This window comes from Trifolium pratense, linkage group LG4 (genome assembly GCF_020283565.1).
Source record: "Trifolium pratense cultivar HEN17-A07 linkage group LG4, ARS_RC_1.1, whole genome shotgun sequence".
Taxonomy (NCBI): domain Eukaryota; kingdom Viridiplantae; phylum Streptophyta; class Magnoliopsida; order Fabales; family Fabaceae; genus Trifolium; species Trifolium pratense.
This window is the reverse complement of record NC_060062.1, coordinates 56,267,332-56,283,527: the sequence shown is the minus strand read 5'-3', so window position 1 is coordinate 56,283,527 and position 16,196 is coordinate 56,267,332. Positions and strand designations below refer to the sequence as shown.

Genomic DNA, 16,196 nt, shown 5'->3' with positions numbered 1-16,196 from the left:
AAAACGTCTTCATTCAATCACTTGCTTGCGGCCATTTTCTGAAAAAGGGAGAGGGAATCGTCCACCGATGTTTTCTCTTCCGACCACGTGATTCTTTTATACTCCCCAATATTCCAATTTTGCCCTTGCAGAAAAATTTGGTTCGCAGAAACTGAATTTTTTCTAGTGCAAATTCAGAGTAAATTTCGGTTTCTAGAAACCGAAAAAAAAATTCAAGGCAAAAAACCGATTTTTTTTGCATGTGACAAAATTGGAATTTTTTTGCAGGGGCAAAATTGAAAATTTAAGTGTGATCTTGATCTTACCACCAAAGGTTTAATGTTGGACAGACATTACTTATAGCCTATCACTAGTTTAAATACTATACTAACAAATTTATACTGATAAATGACTGATTTGAAACTTTAAGCTAAACATCTTTCCAGGTGTCGTTTCATCATTCTTATTTGAGAATAAGGATAACTCAGTTGGTAGCTATTAAAGATATGAGAAGGGCTAAAGTTCGGACACCAAATTTTCTACTTCTCCACATTTAAAGTGCAAATATAAGCACAAGACTACTTGACATAAGCAAATGTGTGCAATCAGGCATTTCCTTGGAACTTAATAGTGCTCGCACTATAAAGCCAATAGCCAAGGTGGCCAGACCCACGAACCCGAGTCGAAAAAAAGATGAGGCCATTTATATACAAGACCTTTTATTCTTTACAACAATCCTATTATTATATTTAACCTTTACAACAACCCTATATTACTAGACCTTTTCTTCAGGCAACTATTTTTGAATTGAAAAATATGTAGAATTTTTTTTATGATACTTTTAAAAGATGTGATTTTTTTTAATTCTTTCTCAACAACCAAAGAAAATAAATTTGTTTATATCAAAACAAAAAAAAAGAAAAAAAAAGAAGAGGAATTTGTAAAAAAAATTACAACACAAATTGTTTTTTACAAAGCTGGTGTTAGCATAATGAAGTCTAAGCAATAATTTATCAGCCTCGTGAATACCTGCATAAGCATAATAAGTTAATAACATTAGGAACTTCTAATTTGAAACAATCGACATAATTTTCCCCAATATATCTTAAAATACAAAATTAAAAGGAACTAACCTAGTAATATAAATAATAATTAATCATAATGCTCCTTTCTGGTCATTTAATGTCAGGAACTAACCTAACAATATGGAAACAAGCATATATCCTTTCATGTCCTGTATTCTCAACATGCTGTCAAGCATATGCACACTTCATTCCATCCCATTTTCAATATGACGTCACAAATGCCTTATGGAATTCATTAACAACTGCTAGACCACTTTGCAACAGAAACCATAATCACGTTGAACTTCCCACTGCCATTTGGAATTGCTGAGGGACACGAAGCATCGGAGCTTGAATGGTACCGGGCTTGCCTAACTGACCACATGCGGCCATTTGATCATCGCCTCTACTCGGTCTTAAAAGGACTATGCATCCTGCCTCAGCTAGCATATTTCGGAATTCAATCATCCTTTCCTCTTTAGTTGGTTTGAAGAAGGATCCACTATGTGGATTGAATGAGATGAGATTGATCTTGCAAGGGATCCCCTTCACAAGTTCAGTAAGCCTCTTTGCATCTTCATTGCTGCATTATAGAAGTTCAAGACGAAAATACTTATTTTTACACAAAATAAATAAATAAATCCAAGACTTATGGCACAAAATGTATCATAGAGCAAGAATAGAAGAATCGCAAGCATTGCATTATATTAACTACAACAATGGAAACCTTTTTCACTGGGTGGGGACCGGTTAATAGAAAAAGTGACTAAGGTTTTCTTTGGAAAAATCTGACCTGGCTTCAGAAAAGCTCTCATGCAACGAACTCGTGATCCCACAAGTAGACAGTGATTTTTGCAATTTTGCTGCAATCTTCAGCCATCCGATCCAATGTGCAACACAGCACGAACAAGGGTGTTTGGATCACAGGATCGCGCAATACCACATGTATACTCGTGATATTTGGGCCTTGGAAGGCTCTGAAACTGGTCTAGAACAAGTATGTTTTCCAAATCTAAACTAGAATTTGTCGCCCGCTAAACTTACATTATATATACTTCACTCAAGAGAGTCATATGCTTTCACGGCTTTTCAAACTACTTGTTTTTCCCTTTTCATGGTTCCAATTGAAGTTAAGGTTTAGATGAAGGATGTTGTTGCATCCTTGCAAAAAAACTTGTTAAGAAGACACAAACTGCAGAGTTTGAGGAACCTATTAATGTCATTGCTGAATCAAAGCCGGAAAAAGAAATATCTCTGCAGAAGTTGGTAGCATTTTAAAGAAGAGTGTAAGGGAAGATGGATATTGCTTCTTTCTTTTACAACAATGTTATTCCTTTCAATACGGTGAAGAGTGAATTTTTTTTGAAGATGTGTGCTTCTGTTGCCCGGCATGGGATTTAAGTCACCATCATACCATGAGGTAAGGGTGACATATTTGAACAAACAGGTTGAAGCAACAAAGCTGATTATGGAGGAACATAAAGTTGTTTACCATTGTGATAGATGGATGGACTGAAGGAGGAGAACTATGCTTAATTTTTTTTTTTGGTAAATAGTCCTAAGGGAACTCTTTTTCTAAAGTCTATTGATGCATCAAACATCACCAAGACAACTGATAAAATATTCAAGATGATGGACGCCGTCACCAATGAGATAGAGGAAGAAAACGTTGTTCAAGTCGTCACGCACAATGTATCAAACCACAAGGCAACAAGCGAGTTGTTGATGCAGAAGCACTTGTATTGGACAACTTATGCGACACACTGCATTGACTTGATGCTGGAGGATTTTGTGAAAAAGCAGACCCTCCTCAAGGAGACAATCGCTAGTGGTAAAAGAATTACAACTTATATCTATTCATGAACTGGTCTTATGTCTTTATTGCATCATGTCAGTTCTTGAATAGATATAAGTTGTAATTCTTTTACCGATAGCGAATGTCTCCTTGTGGAGAAGCATGTTTTTCTCAAAATCCTCTATCATCAAGTCGATGCAGTGAGCCGCAAAAGGTGTCCAATACAAGTCCTTCCACTTCTGCATCAACAATCCACCTGCTGCCTTGTAGTTTGTTGCATTGCCCATGACAACTTGAACAACGTTTACTTCCCTGATCTCATCAACGACTACGTCCATCATCTTAAATACTTATCGGCTGTCTAGGTGATGTCTGATGCATCAGAAAAATAATTCCCTTAGGACTATTTACTAAAAATTAAGTATAGTTCTCCTCCTTCGGTCTGTCCATCCATCTGTCATAATGGTGCATCCTATTTTCTTCCAAACAACTTTGTTCCTCCAAAATCAACTTGCTTCAACTTGTTTGTTCAAATGTCACCCTTACCTCATGGTATGATGGTGGCTTAAATCCCATACATATCGGGAAATAGAAGCACACATGTTAAAAAATTCATCACTCTTCACCGCATTGAAAGGAATAGCATTGTTGTAAAAGAAAGAAGCAATATCCATGCATGCATCTTCCCTTACACTCTTCTTGAAAATGCTATTGATAATAGTTTGATTGTTCTTTCTCTTAAAAAGATTGGCTACACCATCAGCTTCTGTAGAGATTTTTTGTTTTCCGGCTTCATCCACCAATTAAGCAATGACATTAATAGGTTCCTCAAACTGTGCAATTTGTGTCTTCTTAACAAGTTTTTGTTGCAAGGATGCAACAACTTCCCACATCAGAACCTTAACTTCAATTGGAACCCTAGTGCAAGCTCCAACATCCTTCTGTGTTCCAAGCTTCCAGCCAAATGGTGTTTCAAACTGTAAACACCCCCTGAGACGATCTTCTCCCAGTATTTGCATTTGATTTTCCTTCTAGTTCCATCAATTGCAACACCATGGTTCCAAGCTATGTTGCACGGGTACTACGTTTTAGACAGAGTACCGGTACTGGGTACGTACCGGGTACCGGTACGCGTATAGTACTCCCATGGTACGTACCCTCAAAGTACCGAGTTTTTTTTTTTGTTTTTTCAAGCGGGTACACACGTGGTACTTCCGGGGTACGCGCGTGGTACTCTCAGGGTACACACGTGGTACATATTTCATCAAAAACTATTCTCATTTTTTTTTGCAACACTTTCCAATCCCATTATTTTTTTATTTGTTTATTTTTTTTAATAAAGATTCACTTTAGTTTAAAATTAGAATTGATTCAGTCTCATTTCCTTTTTATTTATTTTTAAAAGTAGAGCCGCATAGTCTTACTACTACTCCTAATTTCCTAAACGTGTAAACCACAATATAACTATTTTTAAAGTTTGCTATTTTTTATGTTTAATTATTTGCTTTAAGAATATAATTTTATTATTTTAACTATATAACTATATTAAAAAAAAATTAAACAAGTGTACCTGTACCTTAGTTTTTTTAAAAATGTACGTACCGGTACCAGTACCAGATACCGTACCCGCACCTATGCAACATAGGTTCCAAGCAATGTCAGTTTTCATTCAAACAGTGTTTCTATTCTGTCTAACATTAGATCCTCCTGTTCCACGACTGCCAATTGCCGCAGGCAGCAGTACTTCCATTCGTTACAGGGTTTGAAGACATCTTCAGAGTAAAAAAAGAGATGAGGGTGACAAACAGAGGAAAAAAAACACGGAAATGGTAATTGGTATGATAGTGTAAGTGATAGAGAGGGAGAGAAGTTGGTTTGATAGTGAGAAGGGTGGAGGGAAAAATTTGTTCACTTGGAGGAAAAAAATTAGTCCACAAGTGAGAATGAGTGGGGGGAAGTTGCTTCACGTTTATGGTATATCGGACTTGTGTGTCGAAGTGGTCTCCAACCGCCATTTTCTAAAAGATATGTGTGCTTCAATAGCAGAAAGAAAAGGAAGAAATTTGATTTAAAAATAAAAAGGAAAAGTTGCTTTCCACACAGTTGGTCAGTTGCTTCAACAAAACGGTGGGTTTGGTTTAATTAGGAGGTCAAAGTGTCAAAGTTGTTTTAATTGCTAAACCTTTTAACAAAAAAAGAAGATAGGAAATGACGCGTTTTACTAACTGACGCGTTCAATGTTTTAAAAAGAATAGGATTTTCTTCAACCAGGTCGGGTTTTCTCAACCACGTCGCGAAGCCCGACCTGGGTCAAATACTCATCTTCTCTGTCGTCCAGAATCAGAACGAACGGAGTTCCCATGTTTTTACGATTCGAAACGACGAACCGGCGCTGATCACCTTCTCCGATGATTTCGAGTACGATTCTGCTCGCTAAGACATGGAGAGATCGCCCCGATTCAATGATTTGAATCGCGATTTTGATAACACTATTACGAACTATTTCCCTCCTCCCGATCCTAATCCAATTTACATGTTTCACAACATTGCTCACACTGTCTTACTCAAGCTATCATATTTCACCCTCTCATTGCTCAGTCTCACATCTAGTTGACTTTTCCATGCAGTATACATTATATAAGCTTTACAAATTTCACAATAGAAGTCATCCCTCTCTATCTGCTATCTCACTATAGCATTTTTGGGGTCGGCCTTTACTCTCCACTATCTGGGATTTATAAAACTTTTTTTTCATAATCCCTTCCATACCTCATTTGGTATATTACCTAAGTCCAACTATATAACCATTAGCCATCCTTTTCAACACTTCCCATTACCTCTAATCTTGATTCTCAGGGAGAAAGTACAAATTTGATCCTAATATCAAGTGTTAAGTCTATAAAGAATCTAGGAAAACTTGTGTTCTTCATTGAGTAGTTTGTGAAAACAACTGTTGTACCTTTTTGTTCCTACACCACCCCAATTTTGATGAGAAAACCCGAATTTTAAACACTTACACAATTGTTTGACATGAGATATATTCCAAACTTAATCTCTTAATAAACTCTACAATGCCCCATATGGGGTCATTTATGCTCAAATTGTTTGCATCTTTCCAACTCAAATTCCTATTATTGTTAACACAATTTATGCACATAAATGACACATTGCTACTAAGTCATTTACGGACAAGATAAGGATTATTATGGTCCAGCTCATAACATTCCATTTTGTCTCCATTTTTGTAACTTTTGTATGGAAAAGTATGCAGTTCTCAACTGAAACAGAATTTGGTCTTTGGAAACATGACAAAAGACACTGGGAAAAAACTGAAAAATCATTTATCCAACGCAAGCAACAAAGAGAAGAAGTTTTGCTAACCTGTCATTAATTCCTTCAAGCATCACATACTCAAATAGAACCTTATATTTGTGTTTGAAGGAAAGCTCCTCCCGAAGCGTCTCAAGAAGCAAGTCCAGTTTATACTTTCGATTTATAGGCATGATCCAGTTTCTCACCTGACACAATAGATTTCAATGTGACCAATCCTTTGTCTATTACTGCTCTTTGCTTTTCATGACTACTTCTGTACCAACCAATAGCAATAAAGAAATAATTTTTACCTCATCATTAGTTGCATTCAAACTAACAGCAATAGCACAGTTGGATTCCTGAAGGTAACGTCTGAGCTGCGGAACAAGCCCACTGGTTGAAACAGTGACCTTGCGGGGGCTGAAATGAAGCCCTTGATCATCCACCATAATATCTGCAGCTTTAATGACATTATCAATGTTATGAAGTGGTTCCCCCATGCCCTAAAATAAATATATAGCAATTATTAGCTTACAATCAACAAGGAGGAGTTTTTCTCCGGTGGGCTATAAAGATGAAAAGTGTAGAATTATAACTATTGTTTAAATAACCAATGTTTGTAATTGTGATTAAGATAAAATATGTGCACATCTATAATATACAATGGAGTTTTGAAAATCCTCTTCTACATATTCTAGTCAACATTAATGAGTGACTCTCCTTTAAAAAAGCACCTCTCATTTCAGAGCATCCAAATTCAATAAGAAGACACCACATCTGTAGTTCAATTTTATTATTACCTTCCCTTCCCCATCTCTAGCACACATGACAATTTAGTAAGCATCAACATAATGTGACAACAATAAGAAACAAGGTAAATTAAATAGTTGGAAATTGCTTTCTTGTGTCTAAATTGCAAGACTGAACATAACCGGAAATAGGTGTATTTAAACTAATAGCTACAAGTTATTAGTTCTAGGCTAGGCTTATCATATCTTTCATGTGTATCTTGCATAATTTCTTTAAACTTCTTCAAAGAGGGGTGGCATCTCAGTATATGCAAGCTAACATGGTTAAATCTTGAAATAGGTCAACAAGTATATGATTATAATCTTTAACACGTTATAATGAAAATCTAAGATAATAATAGTCACAATGAAAAAAAAAATTATACTTAAATTGATCAGTAGGTTATACTTTTTTAATGACATAATCCTTTTTAGTGAAATGTGCTTTTAAAGAAGTCTTGGACAAATTTATCAATTAAATATGTTTGACCTGGCCTATGCCCGACTTGAGCTAGGCCGAGCTTCCAATGAGCAGTCAAACACAATTCCATTCCTATAGAGAGAAGTGGCATCTTATTTGCTAGGAATAAAGCAGAACTTTATATACAATAGGCTTTAGAATTCTCGAATCAATTGTTGACCTACCATAAACACAACATTGGTGATGGAACCAACTTCACTTGTGAATAGCCGTCTGGCAAAAACGGCCTGCTCAACTATTTCTGCGGCAGTAAGATGTCTCTTAAGACCCATTCTGCAAAATTACATTGTATGAAAAACTTGCATCAAAAGTAAAGACGGCTTGATCATTAAAGAAAGAAACAAGACTTGCCTTCCAGTATAGCAAAATTGACAATTCATGGCACATCCAACTTGACTGGAAACACACACAGTAGTCCTGCCTCTATCACAAGGTATCACAACTGTTTCTATGACCATTCCATCATCTAATGTGAATAAAATCTGCAATATTCTGTGAGTTTAAACAGTCAACAAGAAGTCTCTAAAGAATTGATACTAAAAATAAGCCAGCAATGCAAGTAACCAAGAAACTAAAAGGCTAATATTATCTAAGTAACCTTCATGTTGCATGTATTACTAGATCAACTAAAAGATGCAAAATATATATATAATAAGATCTGAAAACAAAACAAAGAAGGATAATTTCAACCTTTCTAGTTCCATCAGACGCTGCGTGAATTTCTTTCACAGCAAGTGCCATGAAATCTGCATTTTCGCTCAACATCTTCTTGAAATCCTTGTTCAAACCTAAATAAAATTACACGAGTTATTCGTCAATTCAAAGTACGCAGTTCAAAGTTCATAAACAATTGTTCATTGTACTCGGGAGAAGGATCTGAAGAACTAGTGGATTAACATTACGAATCAATTAAAACACTACTAGATGCCGGCATTACAAAAGCTATAGTTTTTGCCCAGTCTCGAATACACTGAGGAAAATATGAGGGAGAAATCACCTTCCAACTCATCAGTATGATGTGCCCAAATGTTGTTTCCATACATACGCTTCCATAACATAATGGCCTGCCCTGGCCTGTATCCATGTGATTGAACCCATTTCTGTATCCATTGGTCACAAAGATGGGAGTGAACAAGTATAAATCAACCGACACAATTTTATATTTCAGTCTGTTCGTGACATATTTAACATGAAACCGAAGGAAGAAACAACAGAAAATTAAAATCCTAGAAATTTGTTCAAATCTTCATTACTTGTACGGGAAATAACTAACTTATAACCCATCACATTTTACTAACATGTAAAAGTATACTACCATATACTTTTGGTTTCTGATGACATAAATCATGCACATCACAACTACAAAGACTAACTCATTCGAGGATCTAGAGTACATTTAAGAATCACCTCACCAAACGGCGAATTTCTTTCTCCACCACTTAGCTAGCACTTCTCAACTTCCATGGTGCATCATTGGTGACTTTAACGACATCCTCTCGTCTGATGAAAAGAGAGGACGTACTGATAGACCAGATTGGCTCATCAATGGTTTTCGTGATGCCGTCGTGGATGCTGGCCTTATTGACATAGAGCTGGTTGGTTACCCCTTCACTTGGTTTAAAAGCCTTGGTACTGAAAGAGCAGTTGAAGAAAAACTTGATAGAGCAATGGCAAATACAGAGTGGTGCAATTTGTTTACACACGCTGTTTTGGAATGCCTCACAACAACAGCTTCTGATCACTATCCCCTACATCTAAGTTGGGTTCAAAGAGATACTGACAACATACCCCCAAAAAAATTCAAGTTCGAGAATTCTTGGCTGCTAGAACCGAATTTCAAGCAATTTATGCATCAAACGTGGAATTCAGCTGAAGGAACTCTGTTAACGCAAAAGTTGAATAATTGTGCTACAAGTTTAACTAAATGGAGTGCAGCAAATTGTCAACAAACGCGGAAGGAGATAGAAAAGTACAGGCGTAAGTTAGAAGTGGTAAGAGCTCATGTAGATGCTACAAATCTGCATTATTATAATGAATTGCGCCAGCGACTTGATTTTCTTCTAGTCAAGGATGATATGTTTTGGAGACAAAGAGCTAAAACTTTTTGGTATCGCGAAGGAGATCTCAATACGCGTTACTTTCATGCTACTGCTACAACCCGAAAGAACAAGAACCGGATTGTACGGTTAGAGGATGTTCACGGTAATGTCTGCAATTCTGCTGAAGACATTAAAGGTATAGCAAAAGACTATTTCATGAATCTGTTTCAGCAGCAAAATGGAGAGCGCATGCCTGTTATCAACGCGGTTACTTCAAATATTTCCGCGGAAGATAATAACGACCTCACTGCACCTTTCTCTATTGCTGAATTTAAAGATGCTGTTTTTTCAATGGAAGCAGATAAGTGTCCAGGACCAGACGGTTTCAATCCTGGTTTTTACCACAATTTTTGGGATCTTTGTGGTAATGAAATTTTTGAGGCTGGATGCTCGTGGTTAGAGTGTGGCGCTTTTCCCCCAAGCCTTAACTCAACAAATATCGCACTTATTCCAAAAGGTGATTCGCAAGCATCCATGAAGGATTGGAGGCCAATTTCTTTGTGCAATGTTCTTTATAAAATTGTTGCGAAGGTTCTTGCAAATAGGCTGAAACCAATTCTTGAAAAGTGTATCTCTGAAAATCAATCAGCTTTTGTCCCAGGAAGATCAATTCTTGATAATGCAACGGCTGCCATTGAAATCATCCACTATATGAAGTCTAAAACAAAAGGTAAGAAGGGTGAGGTAGCGCTTAAGCTGGACATTAGCAAGGCTTATGACCGTATCGATTGGGAATACTTAAAAGATATAATGGCAAAGATGGGTTTCTCTCAACAGTGGATTGGGTGGGTTATGTTATGTGTTGAAACAGTTGACTACTCAATCATTGTCAACGGCAACCTGGTGGGACCTGTTGTTCCTGGTAGAGGCTTACGACAAGGCGACCCTTTATCGCCATATCTCTTTATAATATGTGCAGAAGGGCTTTCAGCTCTAATTCGCCAAACTGAGAACAGAGGAGATTTACATGGTATCAAGGTATGCAGGCGAGCACCTATTATCTCTCATCTCCTTTTCGCAGATGATTGCTTCCTTTTCTTTAAAGCAACGGTTAATGAGGCTATTGTGTTAAAGAATATTCTATCAGTTTATGAAGCGGCATCCGGTCAAGCTATCAATCTCCAAAAGTCTGAGTTCTACTGTAGTAGAAATGTACACGCTGATTTGCGTGAAGAAATTGCTCATCAGCTTGGTGTGACTCAAGTCCTAGGCACCAGAAAGTATCTTGGCCTTCCATCCATGATTGGTAGAAGCAAAAAGTCAACTTTTAAATTTATAAAGGACAGAATTTGGAAGAAAATCAACTCTTGGAGTAGTAGACATCTCTCTCAAGCAGGCAGAGAAGTCATGATTAAATCTATTTTGCAATCCATTCCAACGTATGTGATGAGCATTTTTCTGCTCCCTAAAACCTTACTGGATGACATAGAAAAGATGCTTAATTCCTTTTGGTGGGGTCATAGTGGTAACAACGGTCGCGGTTTACACTGGCTCTCTTGGGAACGACTCTCGGTGAGCAAAGATTATGGTGGTATGGGCTTCAAAAACCTTCAAGCATTCAATATGGCCATGCTAGGCAAACAAGCTTGGAATTTAATTACAAGACCAAGCAACTTAGTCACAAAATTACTCAAAGCTAAATATTTTCCAAATTGTGATTTTTTCGAGTCGAGCATCGGGCATAATCCAAGCTATGTCTGGAGGAGTATATGGAGTTCTAAGTCACTAGTCAAAGGGGGGTGCCGGTGGACTATTGGTACCGGCGAGCATATAAATATATGGGAGCAACATTGGCTCAAGGAAGGCATGCCACTTACTACACCTTCTGACATGCAACGGTTTGGTGATATTACAAAAGTAAAGGATCTCATGTTGATCAACTCAAAAACATGGGATTTTGACAAGATCCGTGGTATTTTTGACAATATTACTCTAAGACGGATTATGCAGACTCCTCTTTATGCTTCTGTTCGTGATGACAAGCTAGTATGGAAGTTGGAACAAGACGGTGTTTATTCTGTCCGCAGTGCTTACAAACAATGTGTTAATGATGCAGGTTATCAAGACAGACACGGTGTTGCAGGTCAATGGAATAACATCTGGCATGCCAAAATTCCTCCAAAAGTGAAGAACCTTATTTGGCGCATTGGTCGGGATGTTTTACCAACACGCAAGAAGCTTAATAGCCGTGGAGTACAATGTCCAATGCATTGTGTTGTCTGTAACAATGGAGACGAAGATAGTACGCATGTATTGTTCTCATGTACAAGAAGCATTCAGTGCTGGCAGCAAGCAGGTTTGTGGGCTCATATCGGTACAGGTCTGGTTGCTAATAACAATATTGGAGAAAATTTGTTCTCAATTTTGCACCGGTTGAATAAAGACCACCAAGAATTGTTTTGTGTTTTAGTGTGGAGCATATGGAAGCGCAGGAATAACAAAGTGTGGGAAAATGTCACTGATTCTGACCAAACTGTGGTTGAACGTGCTAAACATTTAATCATGTCCTGGCGAAATGCACAACAGATCCGTCAATCAGCCAATATAACTCAGTCGGGTCCTCAACAAACGGTCTGGACCAAGCCAAGACATGGAAGATACAAGTGTAATGTAGATGTGTCCTTTTCGCTAGATCGCAACAAGGTGGGAATTGGTAAGTGTTTAAGGGATGATCATGGTAGGTTTGTGACTGCGAGAACAGAGTGGATAGAACCTATAGTCGACGTGGAGATTGGTGAAGCCATAGGCTTGCTGCATGCTCTCAAGTGGGTAGAAGAAATGCAGATATATGACACTGATTTTGAAATGGATTGCAAAAAGATAGTCGACAGTCTTTACAGTAAAAGAACCTATCTCTCTGATCTTGGTGCTATTTTAAATGATTGTAGAAATATTCTAGCTTCTAATCTTGTGAACTCTGATGTTAAGTTCATTAGGAGACAAGCAAATGAAGTTGCTCATAGGCTTGCCGGGGCGGCTACATCCTTAGCTAGTTTCCATAATTTTATCACTATACCATCTTGTATTTACAACATTATTACTAATGAAATGAGATAAGCATTTTTCCGTCAAAAAAAAAGTATCAAACCCTAGACCACATGTTTAAGGTGCCGAGTTGCTTACCACTTTGAAAAAAGTAGGTTCATTGAATGATTAATGTATCTGATCTATGATATAGACTATATACATCAATCAATCATTCATTCATTGAATCTAAAAAAAACATACTTTTTCTTATAATAAGACTAGAGCCAGTACAATCCATTATTTTCCGCTATACGAGATTGACAACACAGTTGTAACAATCCGTTATTAGGTTTTGAGTTATTAACAATGAAAAGAAAACAAACATACTTCAAGTTCAGAATAAGTCATCCCTTTAAGAAGAACTTTGGAACTTTTTCTTGAAACTGCAACACCGTTTCCATCTCCTACATAAAAAAAAATTAAGAAATTAAAATAAAACGTAAAACGAAGTAGAAAAAGCGTTTACATATTAAAAAGCATATATGGATTGAAAAGTGACCAGAAGAATCAGAGAAGTTGAACTCATGGTCAGTGGATATAGAAGGAAGAGCGGAAGCAGAAAGATAGCGGCGAGAGGGAGTGGTGAGAGAAAAGAGAAACGGCGACGTTTTGGTGAGAGAAAAGGGGATAATGGTTTTGAGAGGAAGAAATGTTGAGTTTGCAACTGCGCTCATCGCCATCATGCTCATCCAATTCCTCATGCTTCGTTCATTGCCTCTCTCACCACTCACCGCAAGTTATACAATTTCCTTACCACAATTTATATACTACTCCGTCCCAAAATATAAGCAAAAGTTGGTCAATGGATGTATTTGGTCCAAATCTTTAACCAAATACATCAAATTTTTTTGACCCACTTTTACTTATATTTTGGGACGGATGGAGTACATAATTTTGTGTTTTTTCTTTCTCTTCTGTTTCTGATTTTTTTTATGAGAAAATAAAAATCTGTTTTTATGTGAAACTTAGGTGCGTTTGTTTTAATTTTATTAAAATAATAATTGTTGTAATGTCTTTTTTTTTTTGTGTTAAAATTTTTTTAATGAAGAATTTTTTTATAAAAATTTTAAATGAAAAATTGGATTAAATAGTTTTTTTAAAATGTCATTTTAGGTACTTTATTATTTTTTTTACCATAAATTTTTTTAAAAAAACTTTAAAAAAAGCTATTTTAAACATTAAATATTAACTAATATGTTAGTTCAATTGGTAATTTTAACCAATAGTACAAATTCAATCAGCTATATATTTGCTATTTTTTGCCGAACAAATCAAAGTTGATTATTATAAAATTAAACCGCTTACCTTAAAATAATACGTATGTATACCTAGTGGTTTGAAATCATGAATAATAAGACTATGAACTAATACTTGAACTAATATGTGTACCGAGTGTCTTACAATCATCAATGATTAACTCTAAACTAATATTTACATAAATATTTGTACTAATACATTTACCGAGAGGTTTTAAATTATTAATAATAATATACTTGAGCTAATACTCTACCAATAAAAAAAAACTATTATTATTTTGGATCGGGGCCCACCTCAGTCCACCATGGTACCACCAGTGTTGATGGCTCTTCACCGGGTTTGTTGCAGCTCCAACTGTGGTTGTTGTCGTTGCAACAAAGTCTTTCTTGAGCGTCGCGATGCTGAAGAAGGAGATGGTAATGACTTAGTGATTGGTTATGCCTCTAAAAATCCGTATAGGTCTGTTCACAATTTGATGGTTGTGGTACATGATTGTCGTGTTGGATTCATTTGTTGTGTGGCTTTAATTCTGAGGATTTATTATCCGCTTCGGTCCTTTGCGATTGGATTGGGACTGATTGGCTATAAATGACCTTGAGTTTGCTTTTGGTCATAGTAAATGGTTGGTTCCTGATCTTGCTTCCGTGTTGGCCGTCAAATTCAATTGTTGTACTTGATTCGAAAGTGCCTTTTGCATGTTTGTTTTTTTCAGAAAGTTGTGGTATAACTATGTTTCTATGGCATTCGAATCATTCGCCAATTATTAATTATGTTTGTTGTTTGCAAGTGTGCACACATTATTTCTTTATGGGTACTCGTTTGTCAGTATTAACTAGGATTAGATCCACTTGTATTGCTTTTATATCTATATTATCTTATTGTGCTGACTTTCACTTTTGTGTTCATCGTTTCTTTGGAGTAAAATACATTAACAAATATATTTATGAGTTATACGCAAATAATATGGAAATTCCGAAATACCAACATAATTACTATGTCAATCTTTATCTTGATGTCTAGATGCTATTAGCTTATAAAGAAAAAATCAAATCACTTGGACAGGGATGATTATGCCGCCAAGCATGTGCCTGGGCTCCCAATTATATAATTTTTTTTAGGGTTCTTACTTTAATCTGAAAATTCAAATGTTTGAGTAAGAATTAATAAAATTTAAGTGCATATTCATAATCCTCATAAAATTCTGAGCAAAATGGTATATTTACTTGTCCAGTTTGGTGAAAGAATGAAAAATACGTTTTTTTATTTATTTTGGTTTAGAGGTTGAAGTGTTTTTTAAGGTTGCTTTAACACATGCCACTGGGCCAGGTTGCACGTTTTGTTTAAGATCATGCTTCCTTAATATATATATATATATATATATTAAGGAAGCATGATCTTAAACAAAACGTGCAACCTGGCCCAGTGGCATGTGGCACTGTGATTTGTTTCTCACATAGGGGACTAGGCATGGCAATAAAACCCATACCCACGGGTACCCACCCGAACCATATCCGCTTTGACGGGAAAAACCCGAGTTGACTGGGTTTGGGTTCAGGTTTGGGTTTTCCCCGATTTCAAAAGATGAGTTTGGGGCGGGTAATGGGTACATTGATACCCACCCCGAACCCGAACCCGTCCCGCTTATACTAAAAATTAGATTTCACCTCTTTTAAATTAGAAACGCTTAAACAATCTCTTAAACTACGTACATATATTTATTTTTTATTTTAATTTGAGTATTAAACAAATTATTTTCTCTATTTTTTTTCTTTATTTAAAAAAATATTGTTGAGAGAAAATAATTTTAGACATTTAACTTTTTTTTTTTAATAAAAAAAATACTAAAATATAATCTAAATTCATGTGGAAAGAGGCGTAATGGGGATACCCGATCCCCGTTGGGTATGGGTTTGGGGTTGTCATTTTTATCCCCGTTCGAATTTGGGATGGGTTTGGGGAGGGCAAAACCCGTCCCCGCCCCGCCCCATTGCCATGCCTATAGGGGACTTATGTTCAACTCCCACCTCACTCATTTATTTTCTTTCCTTTTTTGTTTTTATTTTCTTTATTTGTTTATAACTATCAAATATTTAGATTAATTCTTTAAAATTAATTATTTTTATTATAATTTCAGTATATAAATAATATATATTTTATTAGTTAAAAACGGTCCGATCCGGTTGAATCTCGATCAAAAAACTTTAAACCAATAAACATTCGTGCATTTGCAGTTATAATTGTGCCCAGACTTAATATTATTCCTGGAGTCGCCACTGCACTTACATAAATGAAATCAATTTTCTAAACTAAAAATTGATAAGAAAAAAACTTGTCTAAAAATCTTCATCCAAACTAGAAAGACATAATAGGTTCATTGTACGATCCATATTTATC

The 16,196-nt window shown here is 36.2% G+C and overlaps 1 protein-coding gene across 3 annotated transcripts; it reads right to left on the bottom strand.

The window, feature by feature from the left end:
* Window positions 1-665: 665 nt before the first annotated feature.
* LOC123920354 (dual-specificity RNA methyltransferase RlmN) lies at window positions 666-13,308 on the bottom strand. Of its 3 annotated transcripts, none has more exons than XR_006813608.1 (10): window positions 13,045-13,308; window positions 12,873-12,949; window positions 8,417-8,519; window positions 8,110-8,207; window positions 7,771-7,901; window positions 7,584-7,692; window positions 6,462-6,653; window positions 6,220-6,356; window positions 1,113-1,626; window positions 666-1,008 (listed from the first exon to the last, which is right to left on the bottom strand). XR_006813608.1 is itself a non-coding variant. In XM_045972627.1 (9 exons), the coding sequence occupies exons 1-9, from the start codon at window positions 13,244-13,246 to the stop codon at window positions 1,338-1,340; spliced, it is 1,338 nt and encodes a 445-aa protein (XP_045828583.1). In that variant the 5' UTR covers window positions 13,247-13,308; the 3' UTR covers window positions 666-1,337. The 3 variants fall into 3 exon arrangements, 1 of the variants encoding a protein (XP_045828583.1); XR_006813609.1 differs by having other exon boundaries at window positions 1,177-1,626; XM_045972627.1 differs by having other exon boundaries at window positions 666-1,626.
* Window positions 13,309-16,196: the final 2,888 nt, after the last annotated feature.

What these genes read in the sequence shown, in the direction of transcription:
- LOC123920354 (XM_045972627.1), bottom strand. Translation starts at nt 13,246, where the DNA reads ATGAGGAATTGGATGAGCATGATGGCGATGAGCGCAGTTGCAAACTCA. An exon ending in TGACTTATTCTGAACTTGAA is followed by an intron (nt 8,520 to 12,872) that starts GTATGTTTGTTT and finishes CAATGGATACAG; the next exon opens with AAATGGGTTCAATCACATGG. An exon ending in CAATTTTGCTATACTGGAAG is followed by an intron (nt 7,693 to 7,770) that starts GCAAGTCTTGTT and finishes GTAATTTTGCAG; the next exon opens with AATGGGTCTTAAGAGACATC.